This window comes from Mugil cephalus, chromosome 12 (genome assembly GCF_022458985.1).
Source record: "Mugil cephalus isolate CIBA_MC_2020 chromosome 12, CIBA_Mcephalus_1.1, whole genome shotgun sequence".
Classification (NCBI taxonomy): Eukaryota; Metazoa; Chordata; class Actinopteri; order Mugiliformes; family Mugilidae; genus Mugil; species Mugil cephalus.
The window spans coordinates 20,923,194-20,950,357 of NC_061781.1; the positions used below are offsets into that span (position 1 = coordinate 20,923,194).

General features: G+C 41.3%; 1 protein-coding gene across 1 annotated transcript in view; it reads left to right on the top strand.

Annotated features, from left to right (window-relative positions):
- The window catches only part of znf385b (zinc finger protein 385B), a 54,227-nt gene that overhangs the window by 20,789 nt on the left and 6,274 nt on the right, over window positions 1-27,164 (top strand). Inside the window, exons 2-6 of the mRNA XM_047601909.1 lie at window positions 500-637; window positions 723-866; window positions 1,802-1,915; window positions 24,628-24,764; window positions 24,872-24,982. Coding sequence (XP_047457865.1) covers window positions 502-637; window positions 723-866; window positions 1,802-1,915; window positions 24,628-24,764; window positions 24,872-24,982 — 642 coding nt within the window. The 5' untranslated portion in view covers window positions 500-501. The remainder of the gene's footprint in view (window positions 1-499; window positions 638-722; window positions 867-1,801; window positions 1,916-24,627; window positions 24,765-24,871; window positions 24,983-27,164) is intronic.

Genomic DNA, 27,164 nt, shown 5'->3' on the forward strand with positions numbered 1-27,164 from the left:
GCAGGAATGAGCACAAAATTCAGTCTCTCGCTCGTTCTCCTGAGGTTAGACTTAGACTTTGATGCAGTTTATTCATCCACAAGGGAAATTGCTTGGTCACAGTAGCTCAGTCGCATATAAAAACCACTCGAGAACCACTAGTTAAAAGGAAAATAGGTGAAGACGGTTAAAAAATAAAGTAAATTAAGCAAAAATGTACCCACTTTGCATATGTACAAATGCACAAGAAACAGAGACAGGAGTAAATATATGGTATTTACATAGTAAAGATTAATAAGATGCAATAATATGTATTAATATTAATAACATGGAGTTATCTGTTATACAAAGGTGACTTGTACAACTGCCTGTTAAGAGCTTAAGGACCTTTTTTGGTGTTATTTAGTAGTGTTTCCTAAAATATCTAACAGAGTGACTCCAAAGTGCTCAGTTTAAAATTAACCTGAAAGACGTCCGTTGTCAGGGTTTGTCTCTTACGTCTGTTCCTCGTCTTCCTCAGACATGAAGACTCCTCTCAGTCCATCTCAGCTCCTGGAGAGTGGGCAGATCTTTGCCTTCGGTGGGATGTGTCATGAGCTGATGGAGGCTCCCACGCCTACAACCATCAGTCTCTCCGTGCAGCAAACTCCGACTCCAGGTGACTGTCATGCTTCTGAATGTAATCTAACAGCGTTCTCCTAACAACCAGACTCAGACTATTTATTTTATTTTTTTTATTCCAGGTCAGGGCGGGGCCTACTCGCTGTGTGAGGTGTGCAACCTGCAGCTGACCTCCTCCGCTCAGGCCCAGCTACACTACAACGGCAGGTCTCACCTCCGGAGGGTGAGGCAGCTCCAGGCTGGAGAGACGGCACAACAGGCAGCAGGTGCATTACAACATGTCATGTGACTGTAGTAGCTGTCATAGTAGTACCTGAGTAACACTTTATCCCAAAATGCAACTGCAGTTTTTTTATGAAGTAGCTTGTTTCCAGTGTATTGTTGTCTGAAAACCCGTTATCAACCCGATATGCAGTGAGATATGTAACGGCCAATGCTGAGAATAACTTATTTTACTCAAAACTAACTAAAGGAAACAGCGTCCACCCTGCTGATAGTGGGCTCCAGGTGAACCCATATCGACTATTGTGGCTGACAGCATTTCCTTTTCAAACAGACCTTTCCACAGCTTGTAAACAGTGTGATGGGTTTTGGAGGGGCGGGGCTTAACTGGAGGCAAAACATCTCAAATTTACATTGCTTGTAAATGCCAGTTAGCATATTTCAACGGACAAGAATTTGGCAAGAATGCAGCAGGAAAACACATATTTTAGAGAATATATACTTACTCTCTGAGACCATGAGTGTTACGTTAAAAAGTTGACTCTGACTGATGAGACCACATTCAGACAAAATCTGATCTGATATGAAGTGTGCGCTGCTTTCCTTTAATCGCGTTCAACCAAAGTCGTCTACAATAACTTGACGTTAGTGTGTTTGCTTTTTCATTGTTGGGACCCAAAAATACACCAAGACGACATATTTGGGGTTGACAGTGACAGTGTTCACCTCTGTTTTGCCTCCAGGTAACATTGTGACATCACAGTAACATAGGCCCATGAAGGGGTCTCAGGATGAGCCGCCCCCATCCATAGACTAGCAGTTTTTTAGAGAGCGTTCCCTTGGAAACGACCTACAGCTACAAAGTGATGGAAAACTTTAAGGTTTTAGAAATTACTACAGTGAACAACAGCAGAAGTTTATTATTTATCATCAGCAGCAGGTTCGTTCCAGTGACTCCTGATGTCTTTTATTCCTGCAGGGACTCAGTCCAGGTGTCTTCCCCGGCCTACAGGCCTCAGCTCCCAGCCTGCAGGACTAACTCCGACTCCCGGTCACAGTCCGGCCCTCAGCGCTCCATCTAGTACAGCGGCAGGTAGGACCAGCGCTGCTAATGCTACAGCTACACCTTTTTTTTACAGTGACTGGACATTCTGTCAAAAAGTTACACTTGAACACACCGCAAAAGGTAAAGGCAGAGGCAAATTTTCTACCTGCACAAGTTCTCTGTCAAAGTCGCCCGTCGCCGACGGACGTTGTCGTGGTAACCAGAAGGATGTTGAAGGATATTAAAGAGGGCATTCATTTATAAAGTCTGACTGACTGTCTGCTGAGTGAGAGTGACTTTGGCTCATCCATCACCAACAGCTGCTGCCTCCTGGGAGAGGTCAGAGTGTGTGTGTGTGTGTGTGTGTGTGTGTGTGTGTGTGTGTGTGTGTGTGTGTGTGTGTGTGTGCGTCTCAGATTGAGGTCTAAAAGGATAAACAGACCCTGTATTAAGTCAGATCATCTCTGCAGTTTCATGCTCCGTACTCCTCTGTATATATGGTGCAGATTTAGCTCCGCCTCATCACCTGTCAGTCATGTGTGTCATGTTGTGGCTCGTATCTCGACATCTCTTTGATTTATTGGCACCGAATGTGGCAGAAACATGCGTGTTCCCAGATGATGTGTCCTACCAAAGTAACTCAAGTTTTTTTTTTTTTTAATTTTCTTTTGGCATCACCGTGAGTCTTGGGAGTTGAGATGTTTGGAATGATTTTTCTCCACTCTGGCACATTCTCCAGAGGTTAGACTTAGATGGACTTTATTTGTCCACAAGGGAAATTGCTTGGTCACAGTAGCTCAGTTTCACAAAAAATAAAAAAGAAACACTTGAGAACCACTAGTTAAAAAAAAAATAGTTGAAAAATGGAATAAAATAAGCAAAAATGTGCCCAATTTGCATATGTACAAACGTACAAAAAATAAAGACAGGCGATATGAAGGCTTAATGAGGTGCATTAACATTAATATCATGGAGTTACAGAAAGGTGACTTGTTGTACAGCTGGAAAATGTGTTGAAAATGTAGTGAAAACCTTTAATCCTGGATGATCCTGTGTCTTACAGTATTTTCTTCATGGTCTAATAATAGTGGCTCTTGTGGGACCCTCTAATGGAAAAATCACAGCCGATACTCGTCACGTTGCACGATTCTCTCTGGTGCTTCGATCAGATCAGACGCGTCTGGAGCCGTTTCAGATCGTGTCCCTTTGAGTCAAACCGCTGGTCAACGGAGGGAGAACTCGCTGCGAGATGTAAAGGAGTTAAAGTGGAGCAGGCGGCAGCGGGTCAATAAACTGGGACGCAGCAGCGCTCCCAAAAAATAAACAAATAAATAAATAAATACAACTTCTCCAAATACATTCCTCGTATTGGGACCTATTAGCTGTGACTTATCGTGTGTTATATGTTCGTCTTATTGTAACACTGTGTACAAGTTTGTTGATTAAAAAAAAAAACACAAAACGGGTTTTAGGAAATTGCCGTTTTAGTGCTGAGTGGAGCCATTTTATTTTTTTTTTCTATTTCCAGGCTGCACTAGAAACACTATAAATATAAGAAACACACACACACACACACACACACACATAGAGAGAGGGACACAACTAATTACCGTATGTGGGATAATTATGTCAGAAGAGACGGATGAAACAGAAAGACACACACACACACACACACACACACACACACACACACACACACACACACACACACACACACCTGTTTAAAGTGTGTGTAGCAGCAGCTGTAATTACACACTGTGTGCCCATATCAGTGTGCAGGCTACAGTAACACTGATTAAAGATTAAATCTCTTTCTACTGGAATCACACACACACACACAAACACACAACAACACACACTCTGAACGATGATGTCGTTCTATCTCTCTCTCTCTTTCTTTCTTTCTTTCTGTCCATTACGTGATGCTCTCTCGACCATGAAAAGCTCTTTGGCCTGAACTCAGTGCTCCTCCAGGCCAGGCTGTGTGTGTGTGTGTGTGTGTGTGTGTGTGTGTGTGTGTCGGTGTGTGTGTGTGTGTTGGGGGTGTGCGTGTGACAGTGACCTGGCTGAGCTGAGCAGCCTATCAGCAGTCAGGTCAGATGACATCATTGGCCAATACCAACAGCTGTGCTGCAGGGAGACAGTGGCCACCGTCCAGGAGCTTCTTAATCAATGATTTTCAGCTAAAATCATCGTTTTTTGGGGTTTTTTTTCAGCAGATGTGTATTGATCGTCGTTCTCCGTTTGAGCTCTGATGATCTCACTAATCTAGATAAATCAGGGCTCTGAATTTACGTCCTCGTCTTTTCTACTTTACTCTTTTTCTTTCCTTATACTTAATTGATGAATGACAGACCAGTATAACCTGAAAACGTTCATTCTCATTGAATTATTGACCTAAGTGCACAAACAACCCAACTGCTTTCAGCGTCGACATCAAAACGCAAATAAAATTCAAAGAGATAAAATATTCATAAGTAGAAGAACAGGTTGTAAATCGATTGTTTTCCAGGACTACTACTGATGCGTCATGTGTAAGAATCCTCTTTATGTCCTAATGTCAACAAACCATATGATTTTAAATGTTAACATTTAAAAATTGAACATATTTTTTATTTTTTTTTAGGATAGTGATAGTGATTTAGAACAGTGATTCTCCTCCAGTGGCCGGTGGTGTAATTTCAAGGGGTCCAATAAAATAAAATCTATCCTATAGAAAAAGATCATGACATTTATAGAAATATGATTATTTTACTCAAATGTGACCTTATCCTCAAATAAACCTTTATCTGCCTAAACTACAGAGAGTAACAGGACTTTTTATTCCTCCGTTTCAAAATAAGAGGCTCTACTGTTTCAGTCAGCTTACATTTCTTAATAATGCTCTTATTGTGAAACATATGCAGGAAGGTGATGACGTGTCAGAACCCCAAAAGATTGAGAACCACTGTTTCAGGATGCAATAAATAATTACCAGGAAGAAATGACTGTGACTGTGACGTTGCCTCACGTCACCTGTGTCACTTGTAGGACGCCACAAAGACGTCTTTCTTTTACTTACTGAACAGAGCACTCTAAAAAAAATTTAAAAAAACTAGAGCCACAGACGCTCGGCCTGACCTCAACATTTAAAATCCTAATCTGACTGTGTTACCTACAGCTGTGATCAAAGCTACAATCTCACTAAAACAGCAGTGAGGTCAGAGGTAGGTGTGAGAATTAATTAATAAGAAACGAAAACTGAAGCCACATTCACCTCAGTCAAACAAAATCAAATTATTTGTGAGACTAGTGCAAATGATTATGTGGAAAATGTGTCTGTGTGGCCCAAAGTGACGACTACGATGCTAAAAACCTGTCTTTATGACGAAGGGTGACCTTTCCCTCTGCTCGTCTTCTCTTCAGTGGCAGGTGGTGACCAGCAGGGGGCAGCATATACTCTATCTCTCACTCTCACTTTAACACACACACACACAAAGACACATTCACACACACTCACACAACTATAAACGCACACACCCAGCCACTAATGAGAGAAGTGAATTCCCGTGATCCACATGCTCAGAACAAATTAAGAGATTAACTCACATGAGACTAATAACATTTACAATATTGCCCTCTCTTCTCCTCTCCTCTGTTCATGTTTTCCCCCTCGTTACCTCTCGTTTCTCTTCGTTCACCTTTTCTGCTTCTGCTTCTTCTTCTCTCCTGACTTCTCCTTTTATTTCCTTATAACTTATTTGCGACTTTCCGTTCCTCTTCTTCCCTTTCCCACCTCTTCTCCTCTATCCTTCATGTATCTCCTCTTCACATCTTCTTACTTCTTTCCTCTCCTTCTCTTTTAATCTCTCGTTCTGTCGTGTTGAAGGACACGATGCTTGAAGCACCGAAGGTTTTTATTCAAGGGCGACCTCTGAGTTCTTCATTGGATTCTTCTTATATTCAGTGGAAACTCACATGTGTGTGTGTGTGTGTGTGTGTGTGTGAATAAGCTAGCTCCAATTAGCTCCCCTGGGCTAATAAAGGTCACCATGTTGTCCTGCTGATACCCCGTCCACAATGAGCCGGGAAATAGACGGTTATTAATAGACTCAGACTGCTGCTGCTGCTGCTGCTGGTGGTGCTGCTGCTGGTGCTGGTGGCAGCAGTGTGTGTGTGTGTGTGTTTGTGTGTGTTTGTGTGTGTGAGGCGGAGGGATTTGGCAGGTGTTGATGTGTGCCACTGTGCTGTGTTCCCGTGCATGTGCGTTATGCGGTGTATGAATAGACCCCCGCTGATGGATTCACACACTCACGGAGCTCCGTGCGGGCGATGACAACGGGCTCAGAGGTGGAGGCTGGGTTTATGACCAGATCTGAGCTGGTGATTTGACGTGCCAGGGTCACAAAACCGACACGCAGGGGTCCAACAATATCAAAGACACAACAAGGGGACCTGTAATCACTCTGAGACCTGGTACATGACTTGGTGTGACTGATGGACTAATACAAAGTGCGTAGGACACTCACAACCAGTAGCGTCAAGGTGAAGAACAACATTGTTGACGTTTACGTGTGAGTACGTGTGAAATGAATTACTTGCAGGGCTGGTAGGATTAACAACTAGTAAAGGTTTAGTGGAATTTAGTGGCAGATCTGGGAGCTGATGCCATTGATAACAACTCCGCCATATTGGGGAAAAAAAAAACACACTTTCCCAAAGATCCCGCAATAAAACGCTTGTTACATTATGCTGCTGTTGTGACAGCGTAACAGTGACGCTGTTTTTTTAGCCGACAAACTCCAAAACTAGATGTGCATCATGAAGCCTGACTGCGTCCGTTTAGACGCCTCCAGGCTCTTGAACGCAGCCCAGTGGCTCCAGAGTAGGACGGAGGAAAGTTAATGAGGTGGTTCCATATATCTGGACACAGCGGGTCGGGAGCGTTGTCACCGCCGGCTGTTTTAATGCTCAAAAAGAAAAAGCACAACTTGCAGCATGATAAGAGTTTGTGATTTGTAATCTGTTGAGTTTTACTCTGTAGTTGTTATTTTGTATCTGTTTAAAGTGCAGTAAAGTAGTTTTTCCTCAGACTTTACTGCCAATATGACAATGAGCTCTATTAGAGACCTTGTAGATCAACCGAAACTAGAAGGACTTGTCGACATGTAGCAGAATTTTGAGAGGTCGCAGGAAGAAGAACATGATGCTCATATATGTTTATATGTTTAAACAGAAAGAGGTAGTGTTGTGGTGCTTAACACTGATGCCTCCCAGCGAGAAAGTCTGGCTTCGAGTCTGACTTTGGCCTCTCTAGGTGGAGTTTACATGATCTCCTTGTGTCTGCATGGGTTTTTTCCAGGTTACTCCCAAATCGTTAGGTTGATCAGTGATTCTAAATGTGTGAACGGTTGTCAGTCTGTCTCTGTGTTAGCCCCCGCGACCCTAGTAAGGATGAGCTGTAGAAGAAGATGAGATGAGAAAGAGCTGGTTGACGTCTGATAGTAAACTTTTAGGGCTAGCAGGGGTGGGACTAGTTAAAGTCAGTAGAAGACTTGTCAAATTCAGATAGGACTAGTCTAGAATAGTTCAGGTTCTAAGGTGAGGTTATTAGTTAACGTTAAAACTAAAACGATGGAAGGATTATTTATTCAAGGTTTAGTGAAATTAGTGGGAACTGACTAAAGACACGTTCTTGGACTATTAGGGCTGATATTCTGTGTTGGGAGTAACGCATTGTGAAAGTAATATAATTACTGTAATGCGTTGCTTTTTTCTGTAATACGGTAATGTGAGGCTTAATATTTGTAATATTTTACTTGGTACAAATGTCAGTAACGTGTGTTACACTGAATTTTATACCTGAAATTAATTAAATCAATTAAGTTGTGTGTTTTGTACAAATTTGACATTAGCAGAGGAGAAAAAAATCGAACAAATGTTAACTTCCTGTTAGAGCTAGAGAACAGCTGATTGGGGAGAAGACGACAGCAGCAGCAGCAGCAGAGTCAGACTCTTTCACATTCACCAGATGGACGTATGCTCATTATTTTTTTTTCAGTTCGCCAGGGAAAAAGATACAAGAACATTATAGTTAAGTTCACTTTCTGTGTCAAACCAAAAGATCTTTGTACCTCGTGAAATAGCACAAGTAATTTAAAGAAACATCTAACGTGGTGCAGCTTTCTTTAGGTGTTCGGTTACAATATACAGTAGTAGCTTCTAGCTGTATTGATTCCAATATGAACACAACTACAGTATCTCTATCACAATATGTATTAAACCATGAGTCATAACTGGGGATAATTATATTATATTAGTCATCATGTCCACATCAAATGAGCTTCACTGAATACAATAAGATCTATTGAGAACCCAAAATCCATATTTCCAATTATTTTGATGAAAGTAACTTAACACAAATGTAATTTAATGCCTTACAATTCATCTCATCTCATCTTCTACTACAACCATTCACACTCACACCTCGGGTCAGTTTAGGGTCACTAATTAACCTAACGAGCCTCAAGTCTCTGGAGGTGGGAGGAAACCGGAGAACCCGGAGAAAACACATGCACATGACTCCTCACAACTCAAAGGCAGTAATATTACAAAGTAACTCATAACTTTGAATTTACAGTAACAAGTAATGCACTAAGTTTTTTTTTTTAAGTTACTCGTCCGACGCTGCTAAAAACCGAAGAAGGATCAGTGAGATTAGTCGAGAGGTCTATTAATAAACTGTTAGGAAGTGGAGCTAGTGAAGATCCTCTGCAAAGGTCAAAGAATTATAACACTCCAGGCCAGTAGGGTTAATAAATGTCAGGAGAAAACTGGTGGGACTAGTGGAAATATTAGGCTTCTGGATAAGTGGAGTAGTCAGTGTAGTGGAGGCTGGTTGGTGCAACTTCTAAATACAATGGACGGTCATCGATGTGATAGGAACATTTCACGTCCGATGGTCGAGGGTTAGCAGGAGTCTCGTTTTTCCTCTTTCTACCTCATTGCTTTCATTAATTTGTCGATTCAACGTCCTCCTCCACTGTGGACGCTGTTGATTTTCCAGGTTTTTACGTTGGTGTCGTTACTCGTTATAATCGTGTGTTTTTATTCTTTTCCTCCTTCTCCCTTCTTTGTAATCGCGACGCCGTGAACTGGCTGAGAGCGAAGAAGCAGCACAGAGAGAGGGGAGGGAAGGAGGGAGGGAGAGGGAGAGGGATTTCCATTGAGACAGAGGGGCTGTCATACCCGTTCACCCTGAACATCATCACCTCAGTGATTCACATACACTGTACGCTCTGTCTCCTCCTCGCTGTCTGACGGTCGCCCTCCTCTACCCTCACACGTGTCTCTCTGCGTCCGCCACAGACACTCAGACCGTCTCTCCTCCGCTGTTTTGCTCTGGGTTCCCCTCTTCGTTGTTTTTATTTTTTATTTGGGTGCCGGAGGAGCAGATGATAGAGAGGAGAGGAGAGGGAGGAGGAGGAGGAGACGGGAGGAGGTGAGACAGTTGTCTCCCCGTTCATGATGTGGAGTAGTTTCCTGAGTCGAGGTAGGAAATCCTTCTGTTTATGTCTGTTTTTTAGCTGCACGCTCGGCCGCCGTTTGGTCTTCGGTGTTTGTCTGTCTGTGTTTTCACAGTCGCACCGTGCACACAGGTGTGTTGATTCAGGGTGGAGGTGGAGGTGGAGGTGGAGGTGGAGGTGGGGGGGGTCAGGATTGCATGAAGGTTGTGACCTGGACTAGACCCTAAAGATGTCTAGAAATGAAATGAGAAAAAAAAAGCTAAAATTCTAGGAGCATAAACATTAACAGTATTATTTCAGTGCATTTGTGTGAACGTGTGAAAGTCCTGACTATTCGAGGTAAAGATGTTTCTGGGTGAAGGGAAGATGTGATGGCGGCTGAGTAAAACTGATTTGACATTAGCCTCGGCGCCGTTTTGACAGCTGCGTTTGAATGTTCTCTGCTGGTATCTTTTCTCCAAATGTCATGTTTTTTTTTTTTCAAATACTCAAACAAGCAGAAATATCTAAAATGCTTAACCGTGCAAAAACATTCAAGCGGCATTTAGGAAATGTCACGTGTGAATGCAATGAAAAAGCACAGCAGAACTCAGCTTAAGCAGCTAATTGAGAGAGACCACCAGCAACCTGTGACGGCAGCAAACTGCCACTCAAAACATCACTTTAAGCCTTGATATCATTTAAAGGGGTGAGTTAATAAAAGTTCATAGGGATGTTAAGACTAGCTGAAATGTTTTTGTTTGTAGGCTGTAAACGTGTTGGATATTTTAACATGGAAGTCTTTGAGGGATGACTTGGTTTTGGTGCCACCCTCAAGTGGACATTTCATGAACTGCAGTTTTCGGTTCTTCGCCGCAGGCTTGAGTTTTTTTTAAAGTTCACGAACCGGGTATAAGTTTTAGTTATTATCTAAGTCATAGGTGTTCAACATTGGTTCCCGACCCCTAGATGGTCTGTGGGGGTACTGCAACAAAATCTTTAGTCGATTAGACATTTTTTATAATTTTTCCGGAAAGGTCACGCCACTGATTCACATGTTTGAAATAAAAAACATAATATTTGGACCTGTGTATTATTTGAATAGCTTAATATTGAATGCAAAATGCTAATAATAATGTATATTTATAAATAGCATTAGTTTAATATAGAACAGATATAATAGGTAGGAGTTAATCTCTTTGATCCTTGATCTAAGTTTTGCATGTTAGCATCAGTTGCCAAATAGCACATCACAAACGTCATTTTTACATATAATAAACACTCTAATGAAACGTTAAGGCTACACCAGAGATGTGAGATACTGTGCCAAATTTAATGGCCGTCCCCTCAATAATTTTACAAACTTACACAAATACAAACTTCCCGATGCTGCCGAGAGAAGTCAGGAGGATCAGGATTCATCTTCAGAGGACTATTCGTCTATTTACATGTGCAGTATTTTGTTATTTTCTTGTGTTTCAACTGTGGATTTGAAATGCACAAAAACAAATAGATGCGAATGGTGTGGGCAGCTCTGTTACAAACGCTGTCACAACACACCTCCTCTGCATTATTTACTGTCTTGTTTGTGCCTGACCCGGGAGTCTGACCACCTCCTCCCGCTCGGCCTTAATGAGCGTCGCGGATCCTCGTACTTCCAGAAGATTCCTGGATGAAGCCTCGTGTCAGGTGCTGTGCGATTGGTCCACTCAGTTTGCTACTACTTCCTCCCGTCTGTCTGACATTCCTCTCATTACAGATAGCGTGACTGCTGTGATTACCCACACACTGCTGCTCATCACGACTGTGCACTGTGTGTGTGTGTGTGTGTGTTCATGGGGCAAAAACACACACAGAGGATTCACTTGTTTTACTGTCAGGTTTTATCAATTCAGATTCACGTCTCTTTTCTTTTTTTTTAAGTCAAGTACGTTAGTCTGTGCAGATAATTCCCTAAATTGTTTGACTATAGTATAGAAGTGTTTGTTTTTTTGGGTGTGTTTTTTGTACGTACGTGATTGTGAAATGATTGAAGCCAAAGTTTATCTTTGTGTCGTCTGATGTTAGTTTGCTTGGTTGAACATTAAATCTCGTGCAAGAGGCAGTGAAGTACTCAGGCGACCATAAATAAAAACTGGTCTAACAGTGAGTGAACATTTGACGGCGGATGCATCAGCTCTGATGGAGAAACGCTGCATCTTTATATTTAATTCTCTCTTCAGTAATTTCAAAATTAGTTGTGTTGTAATCTCCATAATTTACTTCATCAATTAGTCATTAATTGTCAGATAATTCCTCACAGTTTTCTTTTAATTTACTTTTATTTGAGAAAATGTTCACAACCCAAAGCAGAAAATGCATCAGATCCAGTTGTTTCTATTAGTTTCTCTTAATATCTACTCAGTTAATTGTTAAAGCTCTGCATGCTAGATGCTAAACATCATTTATATTTGATATTTCTTAGAGAAGTTTCCACATTTTCGTGGATGCTTTGCTTCTTGAGGTGCATAACCTGGACATTTCTTGACCGACTTCCTGTTCCACAGAGGCTCAAACTCTCACATTTTAAAGCCTGCGTCCTTTCCTCTAGTGCCAACATCTATAAAAGCTCTACCGCTGAGGTGAGACAGCTCCATCGTCAGTATCTTGTTTGCTTTGTCCAACTTTTTTTATTGTCGTGTGGCGGTCGTTAAATTCAAAGCACAGGTGATTCTGCTGCTCTGTTTCCGTTTGTTTCCCCTGTTTTCTACTGAGTCTCAGACAGGAGCTCTCCTGTCTGCTTTCATATTCCTGATTGGTCCGCTCTGTGAGTGTGCGTGTTCATTTTGGATGAAGAAGGATCTGAACATGACCTACTTACACACACACACACACTCGCACAGGCTTGTTATGTTAATGTGTGTGTTTCTTTGCATAATAATAATGCAGCGTGATGTCTAATGCTGCCGTCAGCAAATCCACGCTCGACCTGCGGTTGCTCAGCCGCTCGCTCTCCGTGGATGAGGAATATTTAAGATGCAGATGAAGGTAGAGAGAAGGGTTCTCCTCCCGGTAGGATCACTGGTGTATTAATATCCTGCGTTCTTCTAGACTTCATCTGCAGATGCAGTCGCGTTCCCGCTGCAGAGCTTTCTGCAGCGGGAGGCAGGTGAGGGATGTACTGTATTTTAATGGATGCCCGGAGGCAGGAAAAGTGGGCACATTATGGCTCCGCTTGTACCCACCTGAACCTCTTTAGTGACACGCGAATGGGAATGGAGGGCCAGATTAGCCATTCTGGGTTCATTCATGAGCACTTTGGATCTGAGGAGTGAGAGGAGATACTTGGTCTGAAGGAGAACACAGCTGGAACCATTACACGGTTAGCTTAGCTTTAGCATAAACACCGGAAGCAGAAGGAGTCGACTGACGTGAATTCGTCCAAAAATTCAAATAAATAGCAGCTAAGACCTCAAAGCTTAGTTTATACTTCCACGACGTATCAAAGGAGAGTCTGCGTCTACTGAGCTGATGGAAGCGTTTAGTCAGAGCCACTGTCTTACTTCAAACAATGCAGCCGTCTCCCCGTTGAACGATCTAACTGACTTGATCTAAGTGACTCAAATGAGAAGGATGGTGAATTTCCTCTGCGTGTCTGCTCACAACGAGCGGTCGATGAGGATTTTACTTTTGGGCTAATAACTTCTGGGGAGGTGCACGTCAGGCCACGGCAATAATCCAATGCAGAAGCATAAATCTTGCTTAAAGCTCACTAATTACCATGATGTGTGTCTTTTGTTCAATGGGAACAGAGATGGAGAGTCTACATTAGTCAACACAAACACTGGACGAAGTGAGATGAATAAGTGATGAATAGAAATAAGAGTAACTAATAGGTTTTTTTTTTTTAAAAAAAAGGGCAGGTGATTGGGTGAATCATCTGTCTATAACTGTAACGGATCAATGAACTAACTGAGACTGAGCCTCATATCTGAGATTTGTTCTTTAACCCGAATCTTGGTGCGATACAGTTTTGTTTTTTGGCAAATGACTCACCGACTACAGAAAAGGTCATTACGTTGTCTTCACATGTTTTATTTTGCGTTGATCTCAGGTTTCTACTAAAACAATCCAGAAACGACGGTGTAGATGGACTACGTCGTCCTCACTTGAAAACAACTTTTTAAACTGAGATGGTTTGATTAAGGCGTAGGTGGAACATCACATATGAAGCAGTTGTCTCATTGTCTCACTGCTTTGTTAGTTAGTTAGACTTTAGTTTGAGGAAAGGAAGTCCTGTAAACTGACGCTACATGTGGGTAACAAGCAGAAAATCACGGGTTAACGTCCTGCGTCCTCATATGGGGGGATATTAAGTTTAAGGTTTGCAGCAGCTTATTCTTATTCTATTCATTTAAGCCTGTTGTCCTCTTAAGTGGACGCTTTAGTCCGCCACCTAGTGGTAGCAAAACGTCAACGCGCTAGTCAAGATAAGAGCATACTAGCAGACTGATTCATTGAAACTTGTTTATTTAAGCTTGTTAACTTTTCTAGTTTGATGTGACGCATAAATTTAACAGATTCTATCAATAGTAACAAGCTACAACGTCACTTATTAGCAAGTACTCGTTTGAGGACGTTGGGATTTTGATCCTGTTTTTTACTCAGCAATGTTCAGGATTTTTAAATAAATAGCTGTATAATTTGTTACACACTGGTGACTTTATTGTATTATACAGCAAAATGAACCCTGTGTGTATATACGAGGAGATGTTTGTTGTTTTGTGTTTTTCAAAAGCTATTGAATTAAATATGCACATCAAACTAAAGCTCAGGTCTCGGGAGGTTAAAGGACTGTGATGAGAAAAAACATGAGAATCAGAATCGGTTTTATTGACCAAGTATGTGTAGACATACAAGGAATTTGACACTTAAATGTGAGTATATACAATTAACAAGGTACGACATAACATACATGAGAAATGTAGGCTGTTTGCAAAGACTGTACACATCTGACCATTTCAGTTACTAAACTATGCGAACAAATACCACAACATAAATAAAGCAACATATACATATGAAACAGTACCCCAGATAATACAAGATGCAGCATGGAAATAGTGCAGAAAGAGTCGTGCAGGCTCTAGAGAAGTTGAACTGTGGCATAAATTCAAGGATTATTTTAGAGGATGTTCCAGTCTTGTGTTGCCTAGATAACCCTCTTATGAAGCTTCCCACACCAGACGTTTCACAGTGGAACGTACAAAACATAAAGATATTTCTAGTGCACGTGAATGCGGCGGTGGAAACCAAAGTCTGGGGTCGTGTTAGGTTGGTGGAAATTCAATCTACCGTATCTGCTGCTCCTTTTAGGTCAAAGTTAAAATGAATCCAAAAAACACTTTGAATGAATGAATGAAAGTTTATTTGAACACAGAATAAAAGTAGAAAAAAAATAAACGAATGACAATAATCAGCAAAATAACAACAAAACTTAACACATTTTTATTTTCAAAAGGAGTGCGAAGAAGCCACTCCCTCTCGCTATGATAATTCAATATATGCTATAATAATTTATTAAATATTAATATAGATATACGGTATAACGTAGGTCCTCAACAGGGGGTCAGCGACCCCTAGGGGTCTGCAGAGGTACTGCAGGAAGGTTGCAAAATCTTGGTTGATTAGGCATTTTTTTATATATATTTTTTAAAATTTTTCCCCCATAATTTTCCCCAACAAATTTAAATGTTTTTAAATACATATTAACATGAATCCAAAATATTTTAGTAAAAGAATAAATGGAGACAGAAGATGTTTCCGGCACCCTGCTGTTGCACATATTTGAAATAAAAATAATTAAAAAAAAAATATTTAATTTAATTTGAATAGCTAAATTAAAATTATAATGTATATTTATAAATATGACTGGGCTATAAAACACATGTTGTAGGTAGAGGGTCCCTAATTAATCTCTCCATCAGTTTCGGGGTCCTTGGCCTGAACAACTTCTTGTCGCCACATCGCAGTTAGCCTCCTCTCGAGTGCACAACCCCTTCGCTGTTGGCTGGAGTCTCGCGCAGTGACACGAGTACAAGACAAGTCGAGACAAATTTACTTGTCCCATGTCTCCTGTGTAATGGAAACGTTCTTTTTATACTTCTTCCCGAAATTGTTCCCAAAGTGTGAGCATGTAAAAAGATGTTTGCCCTCACAACACGAGCAATGCAAGTACAACACACTGTAACAGGAGATGTGTGAAGCGGCAACAACTGCTCTCTGATCTCATCTCACACACACACACACACAGCAGTGACTGCAGCAGGGTAATTTAATCTTTAATCCTCCAGTATAATCTGTAAGTAGTGTGTGTGGCCGTCTTTTCTCTCTCCGTGTCGCACTCTCCTCCCGGGGGGATAGAGTTTCTTCTCTCGGGAGAAAATGGCAGCAGAGAGGGGGGGGATTAAGGAAGCAACACACTCACACACACACAGACACACACACACACACACCTGACGCCGAGGGTTCGGGGGTTCAGATAGCGATGACACATGCCACTCCAGCTCCGGTCACTTGATACACTCCCTCTCTCCCTTTTCACACACAAAGTGAGCGGTGGTGGGTGTGTTTTGCTCTTTGGTTTGTTAAAAGACGACAGCGGAGTAGAGACGGAGACGACCAGAACAGACTAGAACCCAATAAATACAGAGAGAAGAGTTGGGAAAAAAAATAAAAATCTCATCTGGATCGAGATTTTAAAGGCTAAAATACATCTGGTTCAGGTAGGAAGCTTTCCTTTAAAAGAATAATCACACTCTTCCTCCTCCTCCTCCTCCTCCTCCTCCTCTTCCTCGGTCTTCATCACTTCCTGCTCTCTGAGCTTCTGCTGCTGCTGTCGGTTTCGCTTTGACTCCATGCGTTCGAATCACTTTACAGTCTGATTAACAGCACCAGATGTTTCTCTTTACGCCGCTGACTCGGACCATGATGTGATTACCGTCGGAGACCAAGAGGAAATTTGTCACAGAAAGTAACTGAAACAGAAAATTTCCACTTTATTTTATCAGAAAGAACAAAATATTGTGAATGCTACAAAATAAATTAACTTCATATTAATCTATTGTTCAGATTTTAGTTCCCATTTCCTACTTATATGATATGTATCTATGTGTATTTTAAAGTTCCTTGTGTTTTCTTTATATTTTTTTGATAATCTTTTATATTCACACTGATAAGCCATAACATTTTGACTATGGTCATTAACTGAATAACACTAATTATCTTGTTATCATGGTACGTGCCTTGTATGTGGGATATAATGACAGAGCAAGTGATCTTTGACAAAAGCCAAATTTCGACCACGTCAGAGCTTCTCCAAAATTTTAGTTCTTGAGGGGAGTTTGTGATCTGCCGTGATCTGCACCTTTCAAACCGGCGAAAAGGGCCGTGGACGACCACGCAAATGTCAGGCGTCACCAGAGGATCATTGCATCATGACAAAAGCATCGACGCTATTCACTCCACGGGTTGGCGGGCGGTGTTGTGTGTTGATGCGCTGATGAAAAGAAGTGATCACCGCTGACAAGTCTTCTCTTGTAATCTAAAAAAGATTTATTACAAGGAAGAACAGCGTCAAAAACCCGAGTCCCCTCCCGCTCAGCTCCAGCACTCTCCTTCTATATGTATATATCTCAACTACAGAACATCCACAATTATAAACAAATTAAATTAAAAGCGACCTTGACCCCTTACATCATACATTGTACAACGGACAGATGGTATGAACATGTGAAGGAAAGAAACATCACTTGGTAACAGTAGGTATGCATTGACGTCACTGGATGCATTTACCAAACAGGTCCACTCGCCCTGGGAGCCATGACAGTGGAGGATATTAGATTATATAGAGCGGTTATTATCAGTGGTAACGTTGTTATAGACAGCTTGTAAGTAACCTTTTAACCTTTGAGCAATGAACACACTTAATAAACCCTGAAACAGAAAGAGGAATAGGAAGAGGACCATATACTTAATGTTGTGGCTGATTGTTGTATGTGTACCAGTCTAGAGAATCAAGAATCATTTATTGTCATTGTGTGAGAACATTTTGGGCAGTAGTTCCTGGTTTACGTAGTAAAAATGTGAAAACATTATAGTAAGCACTGTAAAAAATAAAAATAGAGCTCTTATAGACAGTCTGTTTGATGCTGGATGAAGAACTAAATCAAAAATAGATTGGACAAATAAAAATAAAAGCCTTACATGCACCATAAAATGACTGGATCGTAGGACGTAGTACCATTTTAATTTGGAAACTGCTGAAAGACACTGGAGCATGGACACAAACCGGACGCCTCTGTCGTGCCTTTGTTTGAACCAAACCAACCTTGTGTGGTCTATATAAAACTACATATGCAGTAGAGTTTGTGATTTAAACCTTAAATTAAACGGCTAAACATATTTACTCTGAGAACAATTGTAGGAAATGTCAAACAAGAATCCTTGAGAGGCGAAGCGCATAATTATGCAAGATAAATTTGGTAACTATGTGGAACCAGTAATCCACTTAGCTGAAAGACATGTTGTGCAACTGACTTCAGAGCATCTCAATCATTCAAAAGTACAGCCAGTGACTGATACATTTTGGATATCTGCTTCAACAAGTGTCACAAGGAACTTTACGAGAGCCACAAACACAGATACAAGATACGTTTTATGTAGTTGAACACTGAGCTGCTGGTTGACGAGTGCTAGTTAGTAATTACACCTACTGCACAGCTCGTGTGAACAATTTGATCATGTTACAAGACAAAGCTCCTCATGGACGTTATGAACAGCCACGGTTTGAAACACATCCCCACAGATCTTAAACCATGTCCTACACCTTTGTGAGCGTTTATTAATTTGTGTAATTACCACTGACTGAATATACTACGGACAAACCCATCGAGACGTCACCCATTGGATTCTGAACCTAGAAAATGAAGCCTGAAGTGGGCGGAGCACGCGGTCGCCATGTTGGATGAGCTTCACTCCCACACATGGATACTCCAAATATGGACGGGGGGGGCGATCGTTGGATGTTGACACCTGCCCATCCAACTCCCTGCTACCTGTTAGCTCAAGCTAAAACAGGAACGCCCTTAATTATGCAGAATTTTAAACCTTATTAAGAAAATAAATAAATAAACGAATGAGTTTAAATTTAATAGACTAAAATCGTATTTTGAACCAGGCTGTAAACATGTTTAATATTGATGTAAAGTTGGATTTTTTTGACATGCAGACTCCCTTTTGGAGCCTCAAGTGGCCACTAGATGAACTGCACCTTTGAACATTTGCACTTTCGCATGGGCTTCATCATTCCCCAGAGTCACTTAAAGGCTAGTCGGTAGCTAGTCGGCGTTGGTCCTAATACATGTTGAGCAACACATAGTGTTAATGAAGTAGCGGCAGCTTAAAAAACATAGAAGACGTCCTACTAGACTGTGTCCAGTCGCCGGAAAACTGGACAATTGCTGTTTTGCTATTTTTGACTTGTAGTTAGGGAGGTGCATGTCAGGCCATGGCACAGGATACCAAGCTATGCTGTACATTGTAACATTGATATACTGTGATCTCTTCCTTCTTTATCTTGGCAAGTATTCATTTCTGAATGGCCAAACCACCTCCCAAATTTGGTGCAACTTTTCAGCTTCACCAAGTGTAAAAAACTTTTACTTGGTAAGTGGATTCTTGATTTTGTGACAGTGAAAATGTTGATATCTATCAGAGTTCCAAGTGGCTCCAAAATGCACCGCTTCACAATCTCGTTGAGAGATGCTCTGATTGACAGTTTATGCTTCTACCGTAATGGAAATGTGCGACTCAGTCAGCTCATTCGGATTTATCCCGAAGCGGCATCTGCGTGATTAAATATCAGTCGCATTTCTTCATAACCACACCCACTGGACTTAGAGTTCTGCAGGTCAGATCGGTTACAGGAGGTTGAGTGTGCAGCTCACATTAAAACACCGTGAGATTCGCCTTCCTACGTCTTTATCATATGAGCCTCCAAGCCGCACTTGCTATGGCTGTAGATATGTGTTTGTGTGGGAATCGGAGAGGTGTGAATGCCAGAAATGATCCCGACCGCAGGCAGAATCATAAATCTGACCGCTGCGGAGGAAACTACTGACCAGCAGGAAACTGGATGCCACAAATGAGAAAAGGATTAGAATCAGTTTATAGGGCGCTTAATCTCAGCAGCTGTTGATGTCAGCGAAGGACACACCAGCAGAAAGAGGCTTTGATCATTTAAATATGTGGAGCCATGAAGTGGTCTGATTTAAGACTGGGATATTCTCAGACAATCTCCAAGAATTTAAATGGGATTCTTGTAATTAATGGATCCAGTTATAAATATACAAATGTTTGCACGCACACTTTGGTAAACTGTGAAGTTTTGGCAGAACAGCTTTCGTGCCAGTTTACAGACTGTTTCCATGCGAGCGCAGCAGCAGATGTTTATAACAGTATTTATAGCAGCTTCTTAGAACAGCAACTTACTGTAAGAGAGAAGGGCTTCTAGGTGTGCGTCGTAACCAGATCTCGAAGGACATAAGGACAAGATTAAGACGACTCTGTCATCACGCCATTAATCACACATGTTAGGAAAAATATCTCTAATTCATACAGATCAACACAATGCTAAATACAAACTGTTTTCTAGCGCGTATACTCACACTGTAAAACTAAGAGTGCATAGAATTAAAATGCTGAATGTGGTGTTGAAAAGAACTAAAGCGCCGACACTGGGAAAATAAAAAAAGAAAAGAAAAGGTCACAGTGGTGGATACAGTATACAGGGTTTGTAAAGGCTTAAAGGGTCTTCAAGGAGACACAAATAGTCCATCAGGATATTCGGATGTCATCCAAGCTCCTTTAAGTCATCCATAGGCAGATTTACGTTATCCATAAAGAAGTTTTAATGGTGTTCTTGAAGGAAGAAATCAAATCTGACGATGCCGTGTAAGGTCATGTTGAATGTTGGTTACAGAGAGGAAGGTAGTGATGGCGATAAAGTTTCTGTCAGAGTGATCTCCAGTGGGCCTTCTGGAAGTGCAAGGTGGTTCTTGTGTTCAGATGGTTCTTGTGCTGTTTAACTGCTTCATTAATGCAGTCTCATTGGTGCTCAAAGACACTGTCCCTATGATTTGGTCCAAGTGTCCCAGATTCCTTAATGGAGCTTTGAAACTTTTCTTTTGATGGTTTCAGATGGTGGTTCAATGGTACAAATGTACATTCAAGACTCATCAACTGGTTCTTATGTTACATAACTGTCCGTAATGGGATTCTAGTGGTCATTAAGAGTGTTCAAATTGTCCTTGGTATACTTTCAAAGGCCCTAGAAGAGGTGTGACTTCCAGGTGCCCATATTCTTTGATGTGTTGTTTGAGTGATTGATGATAAAGTTTATCTGGTTCTTCTGGTTCTGCTGCTGGAGTGCTCCTACATGAGGTTCCATGGATCATAAAGGTGTTTCAAACAATACTTAATTACTTTCAATAGCCCCGGAGGAGGGTGTGATGGTGTCGCTAAAGTTTAGTCAAATTGACCTTTTGCAAAAGTCCCGTCCCCCTCAGTTACTGTTGCTAGTCCGTGAAGCTTCTTGATGCCGACGGAGTCTCACCTTAGTGTCATGGCATCAGTGGCTACATGTGAGAAACCCCACAACCTCTACCTCAAATTCAACGAGCACAGCCTCAGGAGTAAACTGTCCATTCACAAGATGCTACATGAAAGATGAAAACAAAATAAAATTTAAATTGCCTCTCGGGATGCAATGTTCAACTTTGATGTAAACTCAACATTATAGAGAGCTCCCAGCATTGAGACTCAACACTACAGCTAAACTTAGCTAGCTAACATTAAGTTGACTTATATTAGTTAGGGCACTAATATTGCTAATATTCATCAATAGTAACCAGCAACTTTGATCTACAGTTTTGTAGCGTCTTGCTCATTAAGCCTTGCTAGCTCCACGTTAACTAGCTAGCTATCACTATAGCTTTAGCCCATTCTAGCCTTACGTTGTTGCAGCTGCATGTGTGCTTGTTTATTTTCTTTAGAATTAGCTGGGAGTGGGGCCTTCCACAATGTTTGATCCACTTAAGTCACCACTCCTGCTGTGTTTTTGGCTTCGGGAAGAACTAGCCTCCCCCAGATAAACTCTTGGGATGTCCAACTTACATATGCCATAGACGCACCGATTCACCATTTTGCTTGTTGGAGGTTGGCAGCTTGACGGACCTTGTTTACATAGTAACGGTTGCCGGGATGTATGATTCGACAATGACCTTTTCGGGACTTGGGGAATCGTGCGAAAGGTCAATTGCCCCCGTTCCTTGATGGAGTTCTGATGGTTCTAGCAGATATGTTTATAGGATAGTTGTTTTTTTGTTTCGTTTTTTCAGGAAATAAGCCTTAACGTGGTTTGCTGATTGAAGTTTATTGGGGTCTTGTGTTGCTGTTGTATTACTTGTCCATACGGAGGCTCTGGTATCATTAAGGTTGTTCATATCGTCCTTAGAGATCCACAAGATGTTGTGTAGGTGTCCCTATAGTTTAACCAGGTGTCCGAGGTTCCTTAATGGGTGATTTGAGTCATTCATGATGATGTTTATTTGGATCTTGTGTTGCTGTTGTTTGAGTGGTACTTTGCTGCAACATGTTCCCAGAAGAGGCTGAGAAGGTGTCACTGTAGTTTACCAAATTGCCTGCAGAAGTTTTCTTGTGAACTGCCCCAGTTCCTTGGAGCTCTGATGGTTCTAGCAGATGTTATTGTGATTATTTCAGATGTTCTTGATTAGGTTCTGTTGGTCAATTGCTCATTGAGGGGATTCTAGGGGATGCTACCGTCATTTGTATGGATTTAGTATGAAAGAATCATGATTAACTTGGAGGGGATAATCATAAATTTGGATTATGTACTTCATTTCTCTTTTTTTTTTGTATTGAAAGTCTGCTGGAGTTCAGATTTCATTACATTCCCACTGTTAGTAAATTACTGAGGGCAAAGCTTTTATGTAGCAAACTCCACCAAGCTGATGCCATCTTTAAAAATAGACACTAATCTGTATTTACTATCATAACTAATCTCCCACAGCTGATTCAGTCAGCGATCTGAGCCGTTGTTGTGGGTCTGACTACATGTGTTTATGACAGCACTGGGTTGTGTCATGTTGTTCTGGACCTAATAATGAGCTGCAGTTATAAAAACAGACACTGACTCACGGCTCTGTTATATGAAGATATACTCACCGGCAGCAACACCACGATACACAGCTAAGACACAGCTAGTGCGCTGTCAGTGCGCATAAAAAGCAAACATCTCAATCAGATCGTGTAACATATAAAACTGTCTTAGTAATCCTCATCTGCGGGGTTAAAACTAAATGTCAGACGTGAATATATGTGTTAGAGTGGGCGAATGAATTTTAAAGAATGAGGTTTTCTGCATTTAGACCGAGTTAAAATGAGTGAAGTGAAATTATAACTGACTTGAATGTCACATGGTGGATTTAGAAAAATGCCGTCAGGTAGGTTTAAGGTCTGTGTTGCATTTAATGACACATTTTTAAGCGGGTTATAATGTATTTATAGTGAAACTGGTATCAGAACAGGTTTGAGGCTTACATGTTTGTATGAAGCTTGGTTATAATGGGCTACTCTTCGTTTATTTACAATGGGCGCTATAGTTTTATGCAGTGCACGTGAAACGGTGCAAACAAGATGGGTTGAGATGAAGTATAGGGCATTTAAATTAGTTTGTGGTGCAGTTGAAATTGATTAGAACTAGTCATATTTTATTATTTTATTTATAATTATCATTTGTAATGATTACAGTCTGCCACTAAAATAGATTATAACAGTGTGGGTGCGTGAGAAAGAACTCACAGCTGCTTTGTTGTGTGTTTGAACTGTGAATATGTTTGGAAAGTTGAACTGAACAGATGGACAAAACTGGTGAGACCAAAACTTCTTCCTCCTCCTCCTCCTCCTCCTCTTCTTCCTCCTCCTCCTCCTCTTGTTCCTCCTCCTCCTCCTCCTTCTCCTGTGTCAGGGCTGATTCAGTTTCCATCAGTGTTTCCACCCACGCTGCGTTGTTATGAAATAATCCACTGTAGGGCTTCTACAAACTCTCAGTATAAATGTACACAGACAGAAGAAATACACATTCAGCAGATATACAGTGTGTGTGTGTGTAACGCCTCCAGAAGAAGGTGGAAAAAAACACCACTTTTACCGACCACCCACTAAAATCCCACTTATTTTTTCAGTATTGCACATTATGACTCAGGTTGTTAAGATGCTAATATATCTTACATTTCATTTATAACAGTCACAACCCTTGATGTGGTCTCTTTAACGTCGAACGCCCCGTGGCCACTGGACACATGGACTCGTTATGTGATCCACCGGTTCGCCCTCTCCTTCTCTTATCGCTCCCCTTCATGTCGTTACCTTTCTTTGCCTCCAGCAGCTGCAGCACCATATGTTTTGTACAATGCGGCTGTAAAGCAGCAGCTCAGGACCTTCTACAGCGGCATAAAATATCCTCCGTTTGTCTGAGGCTTTGCCAAGAAGTGTCACTCGGAGCTAACGCGTCCCGACCCCGCTCACATTAACACATTACTCACCCTATTAATATATAACTCAATAACTTCTTCGGTTTAGTATTTAGGGTTAGGTGTTCTCATATTAGCTTACAGGCAGTATTTATAAAACTATAAGCCGATATAATTTAATATAACCTGTAGATGTGTCAACAAAGTGCAAATTGAAGACAACTTTACTTATAAATTAGATTTAATATTAGTATTTATAAAATGAGTTAAGCCACAAGGAGCTAAGCACCACTCGCTATCGAATTAGAAATGGTAACTATAGCAACTGATACAGGTTTGTCTTTATTTTTAATGGTTAATTATAAGTGTAGACACTCACAGTTTGGACTTAAGTGATATTTGTCCTGTCTTCCCATTTTCCTGGCTTGCTGTGAATCAAGTATAAAGTTATATTCCCCTACTTTTGTATGTGCCAGTTTATTTTGACATTTCTAAGGAATATATCCAAAAATGAAAAGATAAAGCTCTCTATAAGAAAACCAAAAATGTCCAGTTCCTTTTGTTTCACATTTGTTTTTTGGACAAACTGTAAATCCTCTGAGGATTTACAACGTATTTCGTTGCTGCGTCTGTTCCTGGTGTTTGGCAAAGTGATTAAAAATCAATTATTTAAACTCTGTGTTTGCAGGAAGTGGGTGTGGAGCAGTGGGCGGGGCATTGCCAGGACTCATAGGTGCCACCGGTCCCTCAGTGATGATGAAACCGTTCCTGTCATTTCCTGTCGAGACGACGTCACCGGTCGGGCTTTTCCCAAACTTCAACACGGTACGTGAGTGTGTTTGTGTAGCCGCACCGACGCAGAGACGCTTTTCACTCTGTCATCGCTCTGTCCTGTAGGCTGTTGACCTCTGACCTCTGCCTGTCTCTTGCAGATGGACCCCGTGCAGAAAGCTGTCATCAATCACACCTTTGGCGTTACCATGGTGCCCAAAAAGAAGCAAGTCATCTCCTGTAACGTCTGCCAGCTGAGGTTCAACTCTGACGTAAGTGTGTTGCTGTTAGATGAACTCCTGAATGAATCAGTAGCTTTGTCCTCCTGAGACCCTGCGTCCTCATATGGGGACAGGTTTTTAGGTTTGTGTTAGCTTCTTATTGTGCTTCATTTAGACACATTCTCCTCATAAGTGGACGCCGTTATCGGCCATCTAGTGGTAGCAAAGTGTCAGTACACTAGTCGGTGTAAAAACGTGCTAGCATGATAGCGTGCGTTCCTGAGGAATCTGTTTTATTTCTATGGTTGAAACTTCTCTATTTATGCTAAGTGACTTCTCTGGTTTGATATGACGTTTGATGCAAATTTAATAAATTCTATCAGCAGTAAAAAGCTACAGCGTCGCTAATTAGCAAGTTCCCATTTGAGGACATTGGGATTACACGTCCTGCTCAAAGACGACGCTTAGTTTTTATACGACAAAAAAAAACTCGGGCCTCCGGAGGTTAATTTACAGTATTTCTACAAGGAACTCTAAAATACCATTTCTATTGATGGTTGCGTTTCATCAGGAGGATGAAAAATATTTTTGATCTTGAAACCAATTAAGTGTCACTTTTAAACTTTTTTTCTGCCGCTACGGTGCAGAAAGAATTTAAAGTGATTCAAATTTCTCAAAACGTTTCTCCGCGATGAATTATTCAGGGGAATATTACCTTACTAAGCTACGATACGTGATACATTACGAGGTTTTGTTCCTAGAGATCAGCGGGTGTTTATAATCAGGTGTAACGCATAAATCTCTACGCTGTAATAACACTAGTTACGTGGAAATGACACGCGGCTCATTTACGACCGCTGAGAGGTAACGAGCTGCCTCATTAGTGGCACGCCAATCAAACATGACTAATTTAGTGGCTGATACATTATTCACTGGCGAACACGAAAACAGGAATCACCGCTGATGATGATGAGGAGGAGGAAGAAGAAGAGCAGAGTTAACTCCCCCTAATAAGCTGAGTTAATGTTGAGTCATGGAGCTTTTCAGACAGTCACACGGGGACACCGTTAATCCTGAGTCTGCTTTTACTTGTCACACAGACGCAGATATGTGAAATGCGATAGATCGCATTTATTTAGCTGAACTGATCATATTTCAGGTGCACACGTCGAGTTTAACCACATGTGAGCTGAAAGCCTGTTAGCACAAACGTCTTATGCCCATCAGAAAGAATTCACATCATCCAGACCGCATCGAATGCTTGTATCGCAGAGATAAGTACGCCCATTGACGTCAGTCGTGATTTTAGCTAGATTTATGCTTCTGGGTCAGGTCTGTGTTGTCGGCCAAGTTGCATCCATCTCCCCAGAAACGTAACGTTACCCCTCCAACACCCCACACTCGACTCAGATCTACTTTCGCACTGATTTAAATAAAACAGCTTTAACCGTTCCACGTTTAGACGCTCGGAAACTCAACACAGCTGGGAAGCATTTTGGCGGCGTTATTGTTAGGGAGCGATGATAACACACCGGTGCACAAGGATGCATGCTTACCACAGTGTCAACCACAAGCTTACAGCGGGGACAACTTATGCTCTGCTTGGATCTGTTGCAGAACTGTAAACTGATCCGAAGGGCTGAGCGTGTGATTGGTAGGTGGACAGTGAGGGACAGGAGGACGCTGGGTAAACTGCCCTCTGCTATGGACAATCCATCCGCTAGGTCAAACATTAGAGGAGCAGATAGATTCAGCTCAGCTACAGAACTTATTTTATTTCTTACTCTGTGCAGCTGTAGAACAGCTTGTCTTTTTGCAACAGCTAAAGCTACTATGACCAAGCAATTTTCCTTGTGTTAAAGTCTTAGTCTAATCAACCTCTGGGGTGGAAATATGAAACCAGCAAGTAAAAGCTAAAAAATACATTTTGTTAATCGTCCACTGGCACCAAATCCCTGCAGACCAGACTTCCATGTTAAAATGTCATGTTTACAGCCTGGAACAATAAAAGAAAGATAGTTTTGATGTGTTTGTAGCTAATTTCCTCATTGATGACACTGAAGACCATCTCTCCGTCAGGAAAATGATTATAGTCGACAACAACCTGCCAGGAAACCTGTTAAGAGCTCATTATCGTGTCTGTTGTAAAAGCAGAAAAAATAAAATAAAATAAAAGACCAACATTTGTGTTTTGACCAGTTTTGAATTAGCTGGAAGTTAGGCCCTGCTAAGA